The sequence below is a fragment of the Zootermopsis nevadensis genome, unplaced genomic scaffold (assembly GCF_977971745.1).
Source record: "Zootermopsis nevadensis isolate Lab colony 2312 unplaced genomic scaffold, Znev_1.0 Znev_ptg000085l, whole genome shotgun sequence".
Classification (NCBI taxonomy): Eukaryota; Metazoa; Arthropoda; class Insecta; order Blattodea; family Termopsidae; genus Zootermopsis; species Zootermopsis nevadensis.
This window is the reverse complement of record NW_028259216.1, coordinates 291,621-313,920: the sequence shown is the minus strand read 5'-3', so window position 1 is coordinate 313,920 and position 22,300 is coordinate 291,621. Positions and strand designations below refer to the sequence as shown.

General features: G+C 37.2%; 1 protein-coding gene and 1 long non-coding RNA gene across 18 annotated transcripts in view; one reads left to right on the top strand and one right to left on the bottom strand.

The window, feature by feature from the left end:
- Positions 1-22,300, bottom strand: part of LOC147870877 (uncharacterized) — a 321,359-nt gene that overhangs the window by 31,171 nt on the left and 267,888 nt on the right. The gene's annotated exons all lie outside the window — the stretch shown is intronic.
- On the top strand, positions 14-7,643 carry LOC110832510 (GA-binding protein subunit beta-2). Of its 16 annotated transcripts, none has more exons than XM_087341755.1 (6): positions 628-871; positions 2,034-2,164; positions 3,049-3,232; positions 3,806-4,072; positions 4,497-4,573; positions 4,965-7,643. In XM_087341755.1, the coding sequence occupies exons 1-3, from the start codon at positions 803-805 to the stop codon at positions 3,206-3,208; spliced, it is 360 nt and encodes a 119-aa protein (XP_087197881.1). In that variant the 5' UTR covers positions 628-802; the 3' UTR covers positions 3,209-3,232; positions 3,806-4,072; positions 4,497-4,573; positions 4,965-7,643. The 16 variants fall into 16 exon arrangements, 14 of the variants coding, with proteins under 14 accessions (XP_087197887.1, XP_087197881.1, XP_087197882.1 ...); XM_087341756.1 differs by having other exon boundaries at positions 4,497-5,465; positions 7,175-7,643; XM_087341761.1 differs by lacking the exon at positions 628-871 and adding an exon at positions 14-520 and having other exon boundaries at positions 2,034-2,178; positions 4,497-7,643.

Below are 22,300 nucleotides of genomic sequence, written 5' to 3'. Positions count from 1 at the left end.
TAATAAGGTCAATAGTTTCTCAGTGTGTGGATATAAGAATTTCATCTTGTAAATCAATCGCATTTGCCATGGCCGGGCCACATTACATTTTAAGTAATGTTTTGTGTAAACAAAATGTGTGTGCTTATTGAGAGACAGAAAGTGGGAGCTAGTAAGAAAGAGAACAGGTCACTGGTATTTTGTAATGAATTGCAGAGTAGTTGGGGAAAAGAAAGTATACATACAAGCATGTACTCAGGGGGCTAGAAGACATGCAAATGATGGAAAATGGTCTTCTGGAAGTTTGAGGATGTCGGGGGGGAATATGGAACACAGGAAGTGTCCTATGTGTAACAATGTAAAGGCTAGAGCCTCATACCGCAATGTGAGGAAACTGTAAGTTGGAGGGAGGTGTTAGTAGACAAAACATTCATAAGTTTTGAGCCCTAAATAAGAATTGGGAGGATAACAGCAAATCACGAATTTGACAAACTGCAAAGATCGGGTAATATTTAAGGATGTCTAAAGATAAATCAGGAAGGTCAGTAATAAAATGTGGGGGCAAATATAACATAAACTAGGGGTTAGGAAAGATGGTGGTAATAATATAATTTAAAGGAATGTAGAAAATGTCGAGATGTTAAAACTTATGTAAACATATTTAGAAGTGGACATACTACCAGAAAATTATGTCCAACATTCAAAACTCGTATCAGAAAACTAATAAATGTCAATGTCAAATAAAATTTATACTGGATGTTTTAAAAATTTAATCAAAAATCAGTAACACACGAACATTTTATATACATTAAATTCACTCAAAATGAAAAAGAATATAAATAGAAATGAAATCAAAAGTCAAAAGTGGTTTGTATTCAGACGTGTTAACATGGTAAGCAAATGTTTAAAATACACACAGAACTACTTTAATGCACGGTAGCAGTTTACATGACCATGTAAGTTATTTGAGTTGTGTTGTTGTCGTGATACTTTTTTAAGAAATTAAGTTCTGCCGAAAGTTTATTTTACTTATATTTATAATGAAACATATCAGATCATAGGACCAGTGATCCTAGGCATAAAATAATTTTGAACAAGTGATAGAATAATGTGTGGCTCTTGTTTACACGTGAACTGTAAAAATAAATTACAAATCTCGGCTGACCTAACCTAAAAACGCTCGCGAGACAGTGGAATGGAGATTATAAGGCCTACAAACACTTGACAAACTAACTCCATGGTAGCAGAATCCGCAGGTTACTTTATAATTAATCCCAGTGATAATTGAGGCTGCAAGTACTTCTGAAATGTTGGTAAAGCAATACATTACACAGCAGCAGAATGCAGAATGCAGAATGCAAAAAACATGAACGCAGTTTGTGCTGTGGTCAGATCATGACTCATAGCACAAAGGTATTTACAGAGAACAATTATAAAACAGAGGTGACGGTCTCCTGGTATACAGATTCACTTTTATAAAGAGGTTAGCAGAAATTACACATTAAACATATGAGTGTGCACAATTTCTACAACTTCACTTCACTGCCTCCAATTTGTCAGAAGCAACCTCCTGGTAATAAATGTAATACTTGCATATTTATATTATGATACAGGCAACAAGAAGTTTCACACAAGATTAAAAATTTGTTTATGAATTATCTGCATACTAAATTTCATTAATTGAAAGTTCTTTGTCACTGGAATCAAATATTATATTTACCATATTAATAGAAGCACATATTTTCATTAATTATTATCTGGGAATTACATAATAAAGTTGAAATAATGTCTGTAAAGTATAAATGTATCAAAGTATATCTTTGGAAGAGAAGTTTTCTTCAAAATCTCCCACCAGGAAAAAAACATTTTGTTGTTCTAATGTCAGCTCTTTATTTTTTTGTTGAAGTTGTCCTCCATCTGTTCCAAGTTTCAGGCTTTCCAGCCAAAATTGTTTACACATTTTTCAACTCGCCAATGGGCATAGCTGTTTTATGAACCTTATACTAAATGCCTTGTGTTAAAAGCAGTTGTGATTGGTCATGTTGCTTATGCAGACTTACAGCAGCAAGTGTATGGCAGCTCGCAACATGGATGTCCCCGGCAGTATCACAACAGTGCACCCATGTGCTCCTGCATTATCATTGGTTGAACTCTTTCAGGAAGCTGCTTCTGAGTGCCAAGGAAGGTGACACAGAGCATGTACGACTTCTCATGAGCAAAGGAGCACAATTTGTTGTTATTCAAAACAGAATGGCTTGAAGTCAAATTTAGTAGAGAGACATTATTCAAGAGTTCTCCTGATGCATGGCACATTTAAGGAACGTGTAATGCAGTTGGAACAAATTCTTGAGAGACACAGCTTTTGCTTTTCCTCACAAAGTCTACATCGTAACCACATAGTGGACATGTTGTCAGTCTCAGTGTAGAAGAAAAAGAAAGTTTGAACTCTCCACTTATGTTATAAATTTGTGGCCATACTTTCAGAAATTGTAGGTTGAGTTTATATATGTAATAAAGTAAAATCCCCAGTTGATGTTACATGATGAGGTTCAGTTACCAAGTATCATATATTTTCCATTTGTATTGATTGGATCTTGTGAACATGGTACTGGTCATAGAGGCTCCATAATAGGAAGGGAATTTCTGTGGCTTGTGGAATCAGAATCAGGTGTGGATAATAAAAATATGTCTTTTGAAGGATATCACTTACATGCAAAAAATACTTGATTTGTTTAGAATTTTTGTGTTTATATTCAGCTAGCATCAGTTTTAAATTTGGAAGTATTTAGTGAAATATGTTTTAAAAAAGTGATGATTTTTCTATAGAAAATTTCTGAGTCTTAGTATTCTAAGCCTCCCTTCATTGAATATTTAATGTTCCTGTCTATCTAAATGTTAAATTTATTCTGTCGATTTAAATTTCAAATATGTGGTCCCCAAGAGGAAAGTGAAATGGAGAATGACAGCAACAAAGACAAATGAGGACCATTTTGAGAGCAGCGTAGATTAAGGATTAAGTAACGTAGATTAAGACCTTCTGAGGTAGTAAGTAACGGTTTTTGCTGACAGCTGGGAACGAGTCCACTTCACCTGGCAGCTCAGTATGGTCATGCCACTACAGCTGAGGTACTCCTACGAGCTGGTATATCACGTGATGCTAGAACAAAAGTTGAACGCACGCCACTCCACGTTGCAGCTCAGGGTTAACTATTTAATAGTATGCTACTAGGATCAACTGCTACCTTGTCCATACGTAAGTTATGTTTTATGCCTAATAAGGATTAAGGGGGTCCTTTGTCACTTTGGCATGACACATCCTCAGCTTGCATGCACAAAGGACATCTTTTATTAGGAAGTCGGTGGATAAAGGATGGCATCCAGTCTTTTAGAGTACCTCCCTGTGATACTAATGACGACTGTCTGGTGATCACAAGAGTTAGGGACAGATGAATAATGCATAAACTCGGATGCTGAAAGACATAATCTAAAGAAAGTAAACTGTGTGAAATTTAGAGAACAGTATCAGTTTAAAGTTGTAAATAGTTTTACATCCTTGGAATATTTGAATGGCATGTGGACGACAGCATGGTTTAGGAAAGTATTAGATAAAATATCAACATTTCTGCCAAACAGAATTGAGGTTATGAATTAAACGAGCAGCGTAATGTCTGGATTCATGAAACGTGTTTAAATTTTGGAGAATACTTTTCATACAACATTTCATCTGAAATTGTCAAGTGATCTGGGAGATAAACAGACAGCACTATGTGTAAAGAACATGTTATTGGTTTATTTTAATTTTGTAAGCTCATGAATTTTGTTACAGCTGCGCATGGCCCCACTGCATTGGGCGGTGTGGAGGTGCTCCTGCAGAACGGGGCTAACCCCCATGAGGTTAGCAAGTTTGACAAAATGCACTCCTCAACAATCGCCATGACATTGTGCAGCCGCAGAACGATTGTCACCTCTCCAGTCACTGTCAGCTTCAGGCACTCGGCAGGCTATAGAAGAGGCAACACTCGCTGCCACTCAGAGCCTTGCAGTTGAATTGGCACAGGTGCCCACCAGGAAGAGGTGCAAACGTCTACCACAGGTCAGTGTCATGTTACAGTGTACATGATAATGAATATAATTAGCATTCATCTATTTCATTAAGATACAGAAAATTGAGGACTTTTTTGGAACAAATATTTGAGTATAAGGTGCTTTGCTAAGACACACTATCTCTGTGATTTGTTAATTCTCCCACTTCCCTTACATTTATATTCTGATGAGATTATAGGACTTCTTAGAATGCTCAAACTTATTTTACAGTCATATCAGTCCAAGCAGGCATTTTTTGTGAATTTAAAAGTTTTTTCATTGGTCTCAGATATTTTAGATGCTTGAATGCTGAGGAAATGTCAAAAATACTTTCTGAGTTCTTTGTCATCGTGTTGTCTTTCTATTGTCACAGGTCGTAAAACAAAAGAATCGAATCTAACTTTATATAAGTTAGATGCACATTTCTGTTACAGAAACTGCATCGTCACAGAGAGGCGGCGGGAATTCTCGGCACAGCCTCCAAAGAAAGATAAGATAACATTTAACACGGGTATGTTTCTATAGCTTTGAATTAAACTAGTACCAGGAGGTCTATCCCACAAGAAGGACTATGTTTTGTTTCACGCGCTAAGACAGAATGTTTTACACAATGCATTTTTGTAAAGGATATTGAAATTGATGGTTTGTTGTAAAGATGGTACTGGGTGGAATTGGATAATACTTTTCAGTGGAGTATTTTGCTGTAAGGTTGTGCCTACTTTTTTATTCCAGATAGTAACTGTTTAATGATATAGTCAGTTAACATTCCTTGAAATATTCTGAATTTGTAACTAGTAATAATGAACGCACTATATGCAAAATGGCAGCCACATGAAGAAATATCAACGCGCAACGCGCAGTGGCATTTCACTGCTTAATACTGAGCACAGTGTCTGTTGCAGGCACTTGATACCAAAAGAAACATCAAGGTGGTGCTACTTTGCAACTGCTGCAAGCGCACGGTATTACGATGACACCACACTTGTGGCATCGGCTGCGGAGAGTGGACAGACTGCGGTGCTGACGGGTGACGTAACAGACTGGACACTCAACACGACTGTTAGAGTGAGGATAAAATGGAAGGATAATATTAAAAAAAATTTAGTTGTAACTGATTCAAGATTGGTTAAAATGAATGTTAATTTGTTTTAACAGTTGAAAGCTGTGACATTTTTGTTTGGGCAGTGATTACCTGCTGAAGGAAGACGCTACCATTGAGCTGGTTAAGCAGGTCGTTCAAGAAATGGAGGAAGCCTCTGAGTACCATTGCATGCATTTTAGCTACTGATCACCATTTAATCAAAACTGTTCATTGACACAAAGAAACATAACAATGTGAAAAATTTACCTGCTGATTTGTACAGAGTTTGAAATGGCTTTTAAGCTGGTGGACATTATATGAGGTATTCAATAGCATAATATCTGAGGTGATTGTTGACCTTACTTCATGAACAGAAGAAGGTTGTGTTCTGCTGGTAAGATGTTTCCATTCAGAAGTACTTTTTGGGTTTGGATTTTACTAAGAAGTCAGTATAAATTTCTTCTCTTTTAGTAAATGTAAGTCATAATTTATCTATTCTACTCCATTTTTTCTTATCTTGTTTTCCAAATTTGTAGTACCCTGTAAAGTATACCAATTGAGTTCTTCCATTCAAGATTTTTTAGATTGGAATTTTCTAATGTGCAAAGTTCACAGGGCAATTGGTTCAGTTTAAGTAAATCAAATGAACTCGCCTTTAACATTTCACGTCTGTGATGTATTACTCCTGTGCTTTGTTCTACACATTGTGGCCTGTTTATTCTGCTCCACAGAAGCAGGGAAGCTGGCGTTGAATCTTACGCAGGGGACCACAAGTAATACAGGCCACTGTAAGTGGCAAGACAGCAGCTGTAGTCCAACTCAAAGCCATGCCCGTAACATTACCCGCTGCAGCAAAGAAGAAAGTGGTTTCCATTCATGCGTATTGACATTAATTTGTATATTTTCATGTATGCATTTTCTGAAATCCAATCTGCATTTATGGCAGTAGAGAGGATCACACTTCAGACACTTCTGAAATGGTTAATCGTGTAATAAATGTCCATGACATTACAAGCAGTTTGGAAATCCAAACATGGGCTGAGGACTTCCCCAAATCAGAGTTTGTTAAGCAGAATAGATCTGGCATAACCATCTGGTCTTCAGCAAAACATTTGGATCTAGTTTGTAGTGTTGAGAATTGTTATTGGAATGGTAATGGTAGCTGCAGGGTTCAAGCCTTTTTACCCGTTCCAGTCTCAAGGTTAGTCAAATTGGTCCTTCCATCTCTTTGCCACTCTTCCTTTAGGGTGGTAGTCAAACAGTTTTCCAGGGAATTCCATAAGTTGTCATTCTTAAAATCTGTTGTGTTGATATTCTTTTACTTTCTGTCCTAGGTTAAATATGATTATTAAGAATGTGTGAATATTGAATCGTCATCATCTGGCGGTCAAGGATGTTGAGCCTTGAGACCCGTTCCGGCCTCAGTCATCCAGGAATCTTTTTAAAGGGCATCAATTTTTGTCTTTTTCCTATTGGTTTATATTTCAAAATTTGGTGTGGCAATCTGTCCTTCTCCATTCTTCGTACATGTCGGATCCAGTCCCTTCTGTATCTGTGGATTTTTTTCAATTGGCTCCGTTTGTAGTTCTTTGTGGATGACGTCATCTCTTTTATGATCTCTCCAGGTGTATTTGGCTGTTTTTTTAAAAAAAAACTTCATCTCTGCTGCTGCAATTGTTGATTTGTTGCGTTGTTTCGTTATCCAGGTTTCGCATCCGTAAAGAAGTGTAGGTATGGCCAAGGTTTTATATATTTTAAATCTAGTTTCTTTTGGGGTTTAAAGATTTGATTAATGGTGCCTGTAACTTGTAAGTATTTAGATAATTTTGATGGAAGATCTTTTTCTGTTTCATACGATACTGTACATCCCAGAGAGTTAAATGTGTTAATTTCTTGTATGATTGTGTTATTTATTATTATCTTGGATCTGATGGGATCTTGTCCTTTGAATGCCATAGTTTTGGTCTTGTCTGTAGACAACTTTAAGTTGTATTTCGAAAAGTTAAATTATCTGTTTAATCTTTTTCGCAGGTGAACAATATGACAGTGTCAGTGCCTCCTGTAAATGTCTTGGCAACTATCAAACGAAGCACGGAGGGAGGCTAAAGAGTACAGAAAGCTATATAGTCGTAAGGAGCGCGAAGCTGAGGCAGTTGCAGGGCATAGCGCAAGCAAAATAGCGACAGACTGAGGGCTAGAGGAGAACTGTGCTGCCACATCCAGTTCATACAACACTGTGGAACATATTTGTCACAGAAATAAATTACGGTTCTGCTCTAGCTCTGTAGTTGTTTGTTAAATGATTGCTGTGTGGTTGGCAGCAATTGAACAGTTTAACAGCTGAAGTGACATGAACTGTGAATCACCATTCCGTAAGATATGGATGACGCCTTGTCACTAACTCACCCTCAGTTTTCGTAAAGTGCTGTGAAATCTGAAAGAACTTCACTCTTCAATGAGTTTCTTTAAACACTTCAATAAAGAGAATTAAATTGGTGAAGCCTGTAGCATTCTTTCCCCTTTCTGTGATATTCAGCATCTGAAACTTTTTCTGCGTGTTATTTTTTAATGATGTGCGGTCATTCAAATAATTGCTGGTAGATAACATTTGAGTTTCATAAGGTAATATAATATTCAGCGAGTCTTAATATTCGTTGTAATTGTTATATCAACGTAAACTCACATAAAAATCATAACGAGAACTTTCTGTGGTGTAACTTTAGCTCTACGAGTGCAAGATGCTGGTTCTAAATATCTTTCTGCTTTATAAGTTTACTTTCGTTATTGACTTTGACATGTGAGTTGTGCTAGAATGCAAACTGCCTTCTGGCCACCTCATTTATTTAAACAAACTAAATTCGGTATTTATGTAATATAAAAATGAGACTTTAGATTATTAAGCATTTTATAATAATTCTGGGGAAAAATTAGTGGCAGTACAAAAGTCTTCTCTATCTCTCCAACTTATTTGGATGTTATGTCAACGTAAAAACTGCATGAAAATGATAAGGATAAAACTTTAATGAGCATCTGTGCAGATTTTTGTAAACTGTGAAGATTGATGTTAGGGATCTTGGAATTTTCAGGTTGGCATTTAGCTCTTGTATTCACAACTGAAGTTTGCCTTTGGACCTGACTTTAGATTAGATTTGCCATTGTCACAGGCAAGATGTCCTACTTCAACATTTGCTTCTTTGCTCTGAAAATTATAGGTACATATTTTATGCAGCTAATCAAGTATTGATATGTTGTTCCGAAGTGTGTTATGACCAACATGTCCCTCGACTGTTGGAGGGATTCAGGGGGAAAAGTATTTCTAAATTCAATGACCAGCAGATGATAATGTGAATTGGCAATTTTTGTATCAAATATGACCTCCTGAATGAAGTCTCTTCAGTAAAGTCATAAGTCAGCCACTTCCACAATTTCTTATAGGTAGGTTGAAGGAACTGTGAGCACGAAAATAAAGAAACACAGAACGAAGTTTATTTTGTTACAAACAATATTAAATAGGCGAAAAGCACTGGAATGCTTGTACAAAAATACAATATATTTTTCTCTTGTTTCTATTGACTTCTTTGACATTGCTCTTGAGAAATATAAAATGACAACCTGTATTTTGTACATAGAAACAAAGAAAATAACACATACGCAAGGTAATTAACTTAATAATAATACAACATGAGTATCACTTAGAAATTGCACAATACATGACCACTAGCAACCAATGTTTGGATAGGAACGGACACTCAATGCCTTTTACTTTCTTGCAGAACACCCAAACGACTGGTCCAAATACCCGTACATTACAATAAAATTTCTGAATTACTTATTTCGATCAAGACTTCTTATTAAATCATTTAGTACTAATTTCAGTGACTGTATTGCGATTCGATGCTCCTCAAGAATAATCAAAGACCAAACTCGCTGTAGCTGTTAACTGATATACTAGTAAACTTGGTAAAATATTCACACTTCTTATAATGTAGAAAACAAATGCTTCTATTATATATTAATGGCAAATTTGTTTTGGTGCCAGTGGCCAAGAACACAATGGAAATAAACAGTATTATATCACAGCAGCTTGCTAAGAGCATCTTCACTCAAAGATGTCATAAGAAATGGTGTTATAAAATTATCTATAGTCTAAAATCTCAAATGACCAAAACATCAGTTAGTGATTCGATATGACTTTGATATGGATTCTGAGAAAACACATGAAAGAACATAATATTATTACAAGTATGACCACAATATCAGCAAGACTGCAATTTCTTGGTATAAATTTGATAATCGACTGAATACAATATAAAATGGCATTTTCTTACACAATTCCGCGGCTTCAAATTTCTGACCTGACTGAAGAAAGAACTTTATCCAGACAAAAAGCCTTAATCTCTTTCCCATTTAAATGAAGACCAAAATACTTTACAATTTTGAATTTAAAAAAAAATGTCTTTGCTCAATGAACTTGCAACACAATGCTTTCACTCCTTTCTCAGAAACCAGCTCACTTTCACATGCTTCAACTAGTCCCATTTTGTACTCTAACATGTGCACTAAAATGGAGAGGAGACCTCAATAGTTTAATAAATATTTTAATACTAGACAAAATTCTACTGCTGTGCATTTCCAGCACAAAACAGCGAGCACCTCATACTGATATGGTCCTGACCTGTCATGGCGTTAAGCTAGGTTTCTTCACCAGTCTAAAATATTTTTGTTCAATATCTGTGAATAATTTATTATTCATCTAGAAATTCAGTCTTATTATTATAATATCACCCACAATGAATATATTAAATGTATCACAGCCCATTTAATTAGTATTTTAAATATAATCACATAAGTTATGAGATCGTGCGAGTGCAAATGGGAATATGTAATGTTATTACACTGAGGTCCTATTCGGTGTTATCCAAGACCCAAGAGGATAAATGAGGATCTGGACGAGCGTAACAATAATTCTGAATACCCAACTTTGTTGTTACATCTGGGTGGACGAATATACAGTTGTGCTCTCTGAAGATGCCTGCAAATACAAGTTTACTTCCTAATAATTAAGTCTTATTTAAAAACCAGACTGACAGAAATATTTTACAGTTAACCTGAAAGTACCGCATTTACATCTGATATATGGTAAAACTGTCGTTCAAAGCAATGAAAGATATCAGAAATGTTTAAATAATTTTCTGGTTCTTATGTTACATGGTGAATCATCACTAAAGAAACTTCCAAACACTTTCTGTTACGTTAATGCAATCAGTGCTTTTGCCATCTTTCTTATTATCTGAAATGACTATTCAATGATGTGGAAAGCTCAAAAATGGTAATTCTGACACAACTTTGCAAAATACATCGTTCAATGTGTAATTACTTTAAATTATAAAAAGCTTAAAAACTATTTCCATACATCATGTATATTTAAAGAATCAGGGTCTGTTTTAACGTGGCTGAGAACAATCCCCAGAGGGAATCTTCGATCAAATAAATTGCAGATAGCGTCTAAGCCAGCTGAGCCACCACCAGCTTCTCAAGGAGGATTCTCGTACGTCAATTCAATAATACGTTTCTAGGTTCCCACTTTCTAGAAGAGCATTTATTCCTGAAACATAATAGCCTTCGTATTTGCGTAGAAATAACACACTCCAGGCAGTGCCCTTGCCTCCCTCCAGCTCTGTGTAAAGAAAGTCCTAATTAAAATGTATTGGAATATAAAAAGCCTGTGAAACTGCTCTTTAAATGCAATTTCGAATACGAGGCTCCCTTAAAATGTGCGTTTTGGGGTTACTCTTGCCTGGGCCACCCCCCGGAAAATCACGATTTACGAAGATAAATTGTACAATTCCAGAAATCAGATTTATTGGTGGCATTTGAGGTTCTGACGGCGGCGAAGACGTGGCTTAGTCATCGCACTCTTGAGCCGTGTATGGCTCAAGACTCGATCTTACCGGGGAAGTCGTCGGGCACACTGGGTCCGGGATCTTCTTATGCTGGGTGATGCCTAAGGCTCCCCCAGCAATTACGACTGCATAAAACGTGCAGTCGACCCAGTAGCTGAATGTGTCCAGCTCGCACCAACATTCCAGGATCCACACACATTTGAAGGTATGGCATCCCCAGACGTAGAACCGAACAATCTGAGGCACGGAACAAAACAGAAAAAATGAGAAAACGAAAACAAAGGCGAGTCTGATTACATTTCGTAACTCACAACAAAGCGATACCCGTCACATCTGAAATGAAATGTTGATTTTAGTCACGCGAGTCAATCGAAATTATGCTCTTATATTATTGCTATGTACTTACAAATTAATTGTGACCAAAGGAATTTCGAAACAGATCAACAGAAAGTGGGTATTTACGAACATCGATTAGCGGCTTAAAATGGCAGGCCTAAGTCCTCATATTTTAAACTGGAGTCTACTTATTACAAGCAGTTTTAAAAAGTCATGGGCGTTTCCCCTATTAAAGGAGAGAGCGTGTGATTCGGAGACTTCCTTCGATCTCCGGGATCTAGCCACATTCGAAGACTGACTTCATTTAGTTTATAAAAATACGGAATGTTCGGGCCGGTCAGCGAGGTTTTATGACACGCAGACTAATTAAATTGTCTGATGAATGCCTTTAACACAGTGCCAAACTCTACATTTTCAACCAGGGAGTCCTTATATCACAACATGCCTACAACCTTGGTGAAGCGTAAACATACATTTCTTTTCCACACCATCTATTTCGCCCAAAATTATTAAATAACTTTGTCAGAATATTATTCTGAAAAAGTTCTGAGAAATGGAAGAAGTCTCTGTCATCTCGGTAACTTTGAAAGGGATTTTCTTTCCTGCCTTTCTCATTAATTGCATATAAATGTGTGGATCAACAATTGCAGTGTTTATTATCTTCTGCATTTCTATCTGAGAACGGTCCATATATGTGTGCTAAGAGAAACTTGTTGTCAACAGTTTTTAAAGATTACTTAGCTTCATAATCAACCACCATGTAGCTACTTTTGGTTTGTCCTCCACATGTATCATATTGCATGATGCGTTTCACATACTTAGCAGATGTTTAGCAACACAACATTCTATTGTGTAAGACTTGAGGTTCTCACAGCGGTGAGTATGAAGATTTCCGTCTTCTGGGTTGTTGCGCTGTGTAGTCTGGTCGATGTTTACCAACGTTTCAGAGGTCCTACGCCTCCGTCATCAGGGCGATGAGTATGAAGATTTCTGTCTTATGGGTTGTTGCGCTGTGTAGTCTGGTCGATGTTAACCAACGTTTCAGAGGTCATACTGCCTCCGTCATCAGAGTATGAAGATTGCTGTCTTCTGGGTTGTTGCGCTGTGTAGTCTGGTCGATGTTTACCAACGTTTCAGAGGTCCTACGCCTCCGTCATCAGGGCGATGAGTATGAAGATTTCTGTCTTATGGGTTGTTGCGCTGTGTAGTCTGGTCGATGTTAACCAACGTTTCAGAGGTCATACTGCCTCCGTCATCAGGGCGATGAGTATGAAGATTTCCGTCTTCTGGGTTATTGCGCTGATACCTTAACATTCTATTGATTTATCTCTCTGCCGTTTCCTCACTCCATATGTAGCGGTATGCCTGACCATTTTTGCAGTTGTGGAATTAAAGTTAGAAGTCCATAAAAATTGTTTGTTATTGATTATCAAATGCCAAATTGACTTTATTTTCATATTTGACAGCAGCCGCCCTATCTCTAGCTTTTGACAGGCAAATAGCATCAGGAAGACTGTGTTGTTAAATCCTTCTTCTCCTTTCACAAAGAGACAGAGGCTTACTCACTCCTACTTCCTATTACTGAAGTGAGTGTCCTTTTTTAGTATTTTCTGGAGCTTTTATGGTCACCTTCAGTTCACAGAAATAGGACTTATGAAGGCCCTTGCTGTGGAATAGCCGGTATTGACAAGGACCATGTAACTTGCCTCTTGAATAAACACATACAGATTTTACATTCTTCCTTTGGCAGATGGAAAGTGCATGAAGTGTCTGTTCATGATATATCAATATTAACAATTAAAACGAACATTATTGTAAATATAATCAATTGATTTTATCACAGTGGAACAAGTTCAACATAAGAAATCTATACTAATCATGGAAATCATCAAGCATATAAACAAAACAATATTAAACTTCACTTCTGTGGCTAACAACAAAGTGAAAAGAATCACGTATTTTTGGTGCCAAACATTATAACAAAACTTCTGTTGCACCAAATTATGCCACTAATTGTTTATTGTCTACTATAATAACAATAATAATAGATTTCCTTAAATGAACTGTAATATACCATTATTTCTCTATGTTGTATTTAAATATATAGAAATACACAAGCCTTCATATATGTCCAAACAACAATGTATCGAAAGAAACAATTATTTTTGAGATGCTGAAGTCAGTCACAGCAAATATATATTTTACGTACAAGGGTATCAACAACAACAGTAATATTTGAGTAAAAGGGTACATGTAGACTTACGGCTCCTTGGCTCATGGAATGATTTTTGAAATGAAAAATTAACTTATAGCCCTGCATCAAAGTGACAAAATACCACTATGTTTTGGAAGATGTCGACATATCAAGATTAGCTCCTTCTGATGTAGGTACACCCGAGGATAGGCGATGAGCCATATCCCAAAAATAGTGGTTTTTCTGAGGAAGTATAATGACGATTGAAAGGTCCAAAAATTTTAAATTACTAAGTAGACACCATCGTCAACAACATTATAGATGAAGTACTTTATATGTTTTCACAATTCCAGACAAATGGGCAAGAGATAACAGGCATACACCATGATGACAGTCACATTTCAAAACTGTTGTTCATTTCGCTCATTCTTTAAGGTGGGCTTTTATTAGCTATATTTTGCCTTGTACAATGAGCCTTAAATATTCTCACTCATTGCTTGATTTTGGGCATGAACATCACAATATTCATCTTCTCATCAAAGAATGGGGCCTTTCACAGTCTCATGGATGACTATGGCATGATTCCATTTGCATCCTGAACAAGTGTCAGAGAATTTCTCAGTCATTGACTGACTGCAGATTGGAACTATAGCTTGCAAAACAGAGCGAGACGAGACGAGAGTATAGTTCGCTGGTAGTTATCATAAGTGCTCATCAAGCATATTAAATTTATGAAGAACATGTACAGATGCAAACAAAGTCAACTGACAGTCAATATAAAATTGGGAAAAAAAGTACAGCAGCTCTGCTACACGCCATGTAGGATGCTTGCAGGGAGAGGAGGTATAGCTCCTACGCATTCTTGACCTCGGCACTAGATGAGGGTGAGTGGTCAGCATCGAACTCCGGCTGCGCTTTACCCCCAGGAAAGGACCCTGGTACCCACTGAATAGGAAGCTGGGTGGACCCCAGGGCTGGTCTGCATGCACAGGCTACGGGAAAAATCTTCTGCCTCCGTCAGGGACTGAACTCCAGTCATCCATCCCGTAGTCACTACACTGACTGAGCTATCCAGGCTCCAAAAATTTTGGATAAACTTAAAACTAAAATTGTCAATTACAATCCTACTTTCTGTATTTTATAGGGAAACAAAGGTTTATAGTATAATGCCCATTTTTCTCCCTCATAATAACTCTTGAATCAACTGCTGGATTTTTATAAAGCCTGGTATGAACATCAACCCACTAGAGGCTTCCACTGTTGTACTTTTTAATTTTCTACCATAAATAACCCACTCTGTGTGATAACAAATCCTCAAAAATATATAATAGACAATAATTTGGCTATAGAAGGAGCACAAAAATCTATATTCAGCCATTAGCTTGATGTCAATAACTAATATACCATACTTACTTACCTACTTACTCCAATGAGCCGAGTCCTTCCTGAGAAGCCAACAGTTGCTCAGCCACTCACGAAATTTCCTAATAAATATACCACTGGTGCTTCAAATGTGAGCTTTTATAGGGAAACTGTTTATATGTTAACAATTATAAAGAGAAGGTATGAAACTTTGAGTTAATGCAGTTAGAATTTGTACTAGTGGAAATTATACACAGAAAGGGACAGTTATTAATGTTCACGTTTTCCTAATCAGTGGTGGCAAAGGAAGTGGGTGTTGTCGGCAACAGCATTGTGCATGTAGTGGCCCTGCGTGCCTCACACATGTACTTATATAAAATTCCTTTTCTCCTTATACTGTTGCTGTAGTTTGTCTTATAAATGTACTTTTATCTCAGACCAAAACAATGAAGAAGGTACTGAGCAAGTTTTTGATAAATTAAAGAAGAGAAATGTAAATTTTTAAATTCCTTCCATTCCTTGACAGAAGATGGATTGTGTACTATCTGAACACATTAGTTACCCTTTTCTTAATGTTTCTGTGTAGCTGGCAGCTTGTATCAATCTTCATCAACAATGACATATTTCTCCATTTGCATGAATCAAGTAAGTCGTTCTAGAGAGGTAGTTTTCACATCATTAAAATTATAATAAATGAAATCACCTCAAATGTCTTACATGCATTTTTTTATGGGACCTCATTAATCATTCTCACCCAGGGCAAAATGATTGGCCCCCACCACCACTGTCTTTAACAGTACTGTACTGATTAAAGCTCTTAAAGAAAAATATATATTAAGACATTAAAAAAATTAAATCCGTGGCGTAATAGCCCTCTGAGAGCCAAAGCCGACTAGCTGGCGTTCACATGCCTAAGCAGAGTTGAACGATCATCGAACCAGATATAGGGCGACGTGTGGTCAGCACGACGAACCCCCAGCCATTGCTAGCTTTCCTGACCGGATTACGCTACTCATTGTAGCTCCCCAATTTCCTCACGATGCTGGGTTGGCACCGGTCGAAAGCTCACGAGAAAATTTCTTCTCCCCCGAGACTCGAACCAGCGCGCATTCCGTATCGCCGGTCCGAATAAAAATGTAACTTTATGAGAATAAAGAAAATAAAAAAATGATGCTGTACCTGCTCCTCAGTAAGAGATAAAATAATATCACAGCCCTTTGAAAAAGAAAAGATAATGAACTCTGCCTTCTGCAACTTACCCAGCAGACTTTATGCTTCATAAGAACGTAATATTTCAAAGGTAACACTTAAAAACTCCAGCGTTTGTCACAAAGGACTGATGAAAACCACACAACACTTTAGTCAGCTTATCTTAAAGCTGAGATTATATCCTGGTACATCACAAATGCAAATCAGCAGCCCTATCAACTACACTGTGATGCTTTGGCTTACTTTCTCTACGACACAGCTGTCATGCCAGCACACAATCTTCTCTGGCTCGTATAAGGGATTGAAATGGGCACTATTCAAGTCACAAGAATTTATATAACGTGACTACTACACTACTTCTTCAGAGCTTTACACATCTGAGCACCACCAAAAACATGTCATGAGCCAAAATTAATGACAAGTTTATAACATAAAAACACTGTAACAAGTAATCTGAAAATATTTAAGAATAAACTAACTAACCAACCAGATGGCTTACCGAACCCGAAGGTTCATCACCGAATTAACCAAAGCCCTCCACCGGACCCTGTCCTGGGCCAACAAAATCCAGTTTCCTTCGACTCCTATCTCCCATAGATCCCGCCTGACATTATCTTCCCATCTACGTCTAGGTCTCCCCAGAGGTCTCTTCCCCTCAGGCTTCCCAAATAGTGGACCCAAACAACCAGATGGCTTACCGAACCCAAAGGTTCATCACCGAACTAACCAAAGCCCTCCACCGGACCCTGTCCTGGGCCAACAAAATCCAGTGTCCTTCAACTCCTATCTCCCATAGATCCCGCCTGACATTATCCTCCCATCTACGTCTAGGTCTCCCTAGAGGTCTCTTCTCTTCAGGTTTCCCAACCAGTACCCGGTGCACACCTCTTGTCCCATCCATGCGCGCTACATGCCCAGCCCATCTCATTCTTCTCGACTTAATCGCCCTGACAATACTGGGGGAGCAGTACAGATTTTTAAGCTCGTCATTACGCAGTTTTCTCCACGCCCCATCGTCTTCCCTCTTAGGCCCAAATATCCTCCTCAACACCCGATTCTCAAACACCTGCAATCTGTGTTCCTCCCTCTGAGTGAGAGACCATGTTTCGCACCCATACAAAACAACAGGCAAGATTATTGTTTTGTATACTTTAATTTTCAAGTTCTTAGAAATCAGACCGGAAGCCAAAATATTTTGAACTAAGAAGTAGCAAGCATTTCCGGAATTTAGTCTCCTCCTAACTTCCTCACGAGTGTCATTTTGATTTGTTATTGTTGTTCCCAGATATTTGAACTTTGTAACCCTTTCAAAGGATTTATTAGCCACCCTAAGATAATTTTGCCCGCCTGTCTTCTGATGACGAGATACTAACATGTACTTAGTTTTTTCTGAATTTACTTCCAGCCCCACTTGTCTACCAGCCTCTAGGAAAACTTCTGCGTTCCTCTTTATTGTATTTATATCGTCCCCCAATAAATTAACATCATCAGCATATGCCAATAGCTGATGTGTCCCATTCAATTGCAAACCCTCCTGCCTATCTTGGACCTTCCTGATGGCGTATTCTAGTTAAAGAGCAAGGGAGACAAAGCATCTCCTTGTTTTAGACCGTTCTTGATGAGGAATGTCTCAGATACATATTTACCTACTCGAATTTTGCTACAGGTTTCATTTAAGCACATTTTTATTAGACCCACTAGCTTCTTTGGTATACCAAATTCAATAAGAATATTATATAGCACTTCTCTCTTCACAGAGTCATAGGCTTTTTTGAAATCTATAAATAACTGATGTACGGTCCCACCGAACTCCCATTTTTTCTCTAGTATCTGACGAATGCAAAAGATCTGATCAATCGTTGATCTGTTTCGTCTGAACCCACACTGATGATCCCCAATAATTTCATTCGCATATGGGGTTAATTTTGCCAAAAGAATGTTGGATAGAATTTTGTATGAGGTTGACAGCAGCGAAATTCCTCGGTAATTACCACACTCAGTCTCGTCCCCCTTCTTATGAATAGGAATAATTATGGATTCCTTCTTATCCCAAATCAACTGAATAAGCTTATGGATCCTCATATGCAACCCTTTGCCACCTGCTTTAATTAATTCGGCCGGAATCTGATCAATTCCTGGAGATTTATAACTTTTCAACGTCCCAATGGCCAGTTCAACTTCATCTAAGCTAGGTTCTGGCACCAACAGTTCAGCTGCATGTATTTAATAGGTCTAATATCACTAGTCTCATGAACATTTAAGAGCTCGCTCACCGCTGCGAAAACTTCAAATCTCGCCCTGAAGATGGAGGCAGTATGACCTCCGAAACGTTAGAAAAACATCTACCAGACTACACAGCGCATCATATCAGAAGACAGGAATCTTCATTCTCACCGCTGAGAAAACTTCAAATCTAGCCCTGAAGATGGAGGCACTAATACCTCCGAACTTTACTTTTAAAACCTTTAAATGGAATGGTAAGTATACGTACCAACTGCTCCAACAATCAGTAACACTTGTCTTTATGTGCTTTGTGTGGTTCTCGCCGTAATCAGCGGTCAATTTCTTAAACAGCGTTAGCCAGTTGATCTTTGTAATGGTGAAGTGAAGTGTTTTCTTCGCGGTACGGACTGGATTCTTAAATATCATTCAAGGATTCATTCGCTAACAGCATTCTGACATTCCTTTCAATCCATGAATGTACTTCAAATTAACTTCTTTTACAGAATTAAATTCTTCAAGATTATTATAATTTCCCTTCAACTGTTTAATGTGCCTGAGTTCAGTGTTATTCAGGGAACAGGGGGTCATGGAAGGGGTTGGGGCTGTGCCCCCGTCACTAGCACGTTTTCAACTCATGTTTCGTAAATACGTAACTAACTGTAAATAAATTTAGGTTATGTTTACATATTCTACGAAAACGTTACTTCATCTGCAGTTGTAACGAAAATATCACATACAATAAAAGCAAATATAAATTATTGCACCATTCTTTTGCGTACGTTTTCTTAAATTACTTGAATAAATTTGGACGTAAATACAGAAATAGACCAGCAAAATTAAGTTAAAACAGGGAATAGAAGAGTCGGTCTATATAAAAAGGGTGTAACTTAGTGGCCCTCTTAGCTAAACCCCAGGGTTAGAAGGACAGTCTTCTGTGTAGAGTACTCAGACCAATAAATAAATGAATAAATATGATTTTTCCCCTCTAGGGAGTCGATCCCCTGTCAGTCAGATCGTAGCCAGTCACTATACTGACTGTCAAAAGACAGATAATATAACATGGCTGGGGTATGACTTAACGTAATCCCTTAAACGATTGAAAACAGGATGGCCTACATACATGAAAGTGCGATCGAAGTGCACAATTTTTAAAAAAAAATTCAAAATTAATGTATCTGTTACAACTAACTAACTAATGAATAATTCTGTCTCGTGATTACACTTCACAAATCTTTTTCGCAGACGTCCGTGTGAGTGCGACCCAAAGACGTATTTTTAAGACGACACAAAGAACCACTTACATATTCTCCCCAAAAAAGCGCCAACTTCCAATAATCGATATGAGGACACCCGAGGCAGATGAGCCCAAACACTACATATATATTTTTTTTTTCTGGTTTCTTTCATAAATTTCCCTCTCATTCCTTCTTCATAACTACATACCGAAATTCAAATCCTAGCCTTGCAAATTCCAGAAACCAAAGATCAGAATCCTTGAGATGATAAAATTCATTCTGTCAGCCGTGAAATTACTCATTTTCCAAATTTTAATCAGACAGGCTGTAAGAATTCTTAGATATGGAGAAAATCCTGTCCTAGTGCCACTTTTTCTCCCATATGTCGAATATGGACTACACCAGGATCTAAACTGGTCTCAATCAGCCGAGATTTGAAACGGCCGCAGGTGGGACACGAATCCGATACCTCAGCGTAAGAATATAGACGACATAAAACAGTGCATGCTTCGAGTAACTGTGCTAAAGAATCAAAAGAACAACATCCATGGTCCATCCAGTATAATTAAAATTAGAGATCATAGGGATTATACTTCCAATGCAGCCACTTGTACAAAGAATAATTTTCCTTTCTGACAGTGACAGAAACTCGGTGTTACTCGTTTGGACGAAACACGTAAATTTTTGTTTAATAATTACGATGATAATCTTTCGACCCTTTGCATCTCAGTGTAGCGCCTATTAAAAACTGTTTTGACTTCGATATAGGAAGGAAGATAACATTAAAATGGATCGGTTCGGTTTTTTGACTTCGACCATCGACCACGTTTAATATGTGTATTTGGCTTCAGGAAATGTGTATCCACTGAAGATGCGGCCTTCAAGCTAACAGACAACGTGCTTAAATCTATTAACCAAAAAATGCAAGTTGGAGGAATTTTCTGTGATTTAGCAAAAGCTTTTTGACTGTGTAAATCATGAAATTTTATCGGATAAATTACATTTTATGGCATTCAAGGAATAGCAGCGCAATGGTTTGGATCCTATTTAACAGATAGAAAAGGTCGAAGTAAAAGCACCTAAAAACAAACGAAATATTTTCACAAACTGGGGAACAAAACATGGAGTTCCCCAAGGGTCAATTTTAGGGCCCTTGCTTTTTATAATATATGTAAATGACCTTCCTCCAACAATAAAAACAATAAATACTTTAACAGAACCCATAATATTTGCTGATGACACAAGCGTCATAATTTCAAATAAAAATTTTGATGATTTCTGTTCAACATCAAACATAGTTCTGTCTCATATGAGTAAATATTTTACTGCTAACAAACTGGCCCTAAATCTAATAAAATTTATAACAAATAACTCTCCACAATTTGCTTTAAGTATTGGTTATAATGGGAAGTATATACAAGAGTCAATAAACACAAAATTCTTGGGTTTGAAAATTGATAATCACCTAAATTGGACTAATCATATTGATAAACTGATACCTAAGTTAAGTGGCGCATGTTACGCAGTTAGATCTCTGTTGCATGTCAGCAACACCGACACACTCAGATCAGTATATTTTGCATATTTTCACTATTTAATGAAATATGGAATAATTTTTGGGGGGAAATTCATCAAACATCAAAAAGATATTCACTTTACAAAAGAAAATTGTTAGGTTATTGGCTGGTGTAAAACCTAGGAATTCATGTAGAAGTCTATTTAAGAGATTAGAGATCTTACCTCTTCTAATGTGAATACATATTCTCATTAATGAATTTTATTTTAAATAACCAAGAACTCTTTCAAAATAATTCTGCCGTACACCACGTCAACACAAGGAATAAAAATCAGCTTCATAGACCAATTGCCAGTCTCTCATGTTTTCAGAAGAGTGCATATTATGCAGGATCAAAATTTTCAACAGTCTACCATCAAATATCTCAAGTCTTGTAAATAAAAAGGCACAATTTAAACCAGCATTGAAGAGATACTAAATTACACACTCCTTTTACTCTGTCGATGAATTCATAATGTCTACAAGTAAGTCGAAATTTATCCTTTGTATTTTTGTGACATTTATATGACTTGTATTTGTATAACATGTATTGTATTATTATTACGACTTATTCCACATCCTATTGTCATCTGACTAAGTTATGGATCCATGGAATGTAATAAAGATGTATGTATGTATGCAAGAGTCTTTCTGCCTGTTGTTTTTTGGGGTGTGAAACTTGGTCTCTCATAAAAGAGAAGAGAGTTTGAGAGTACAGGTCTTGGAATATGTTTGAGATTTTAGAAGAGATCCGGTAACAGAATACTGGGAACAATTACATAATAAGAAGCTTCTTAATTTATTTTTTAATTAAAACTTTTAGTGCAGTTGAATTAAGAAGGATGTGATAGGCGATCATGGAACATATATGCGGCATATGAGAAATACAAAGTTCTGATCCAGAAATGTAAAGGAAGGAGACAGTTTGGGAAACCTATTAAGAAATAGAATGATAATAGCACATCTAACATTTCTGAGGAACTACTGACATACATATATTACAGTATGTGAGGTATTGCAGGCAGCATTTCACACAGCAGGTCAACGGAGTGTGCTTCGACGTAGATCTACTTCAGACCCGTGGTCGGTAGATGGCAGCAGAGTCTGTTACAGTGCGCAAAGAATGATAATCGAATATCC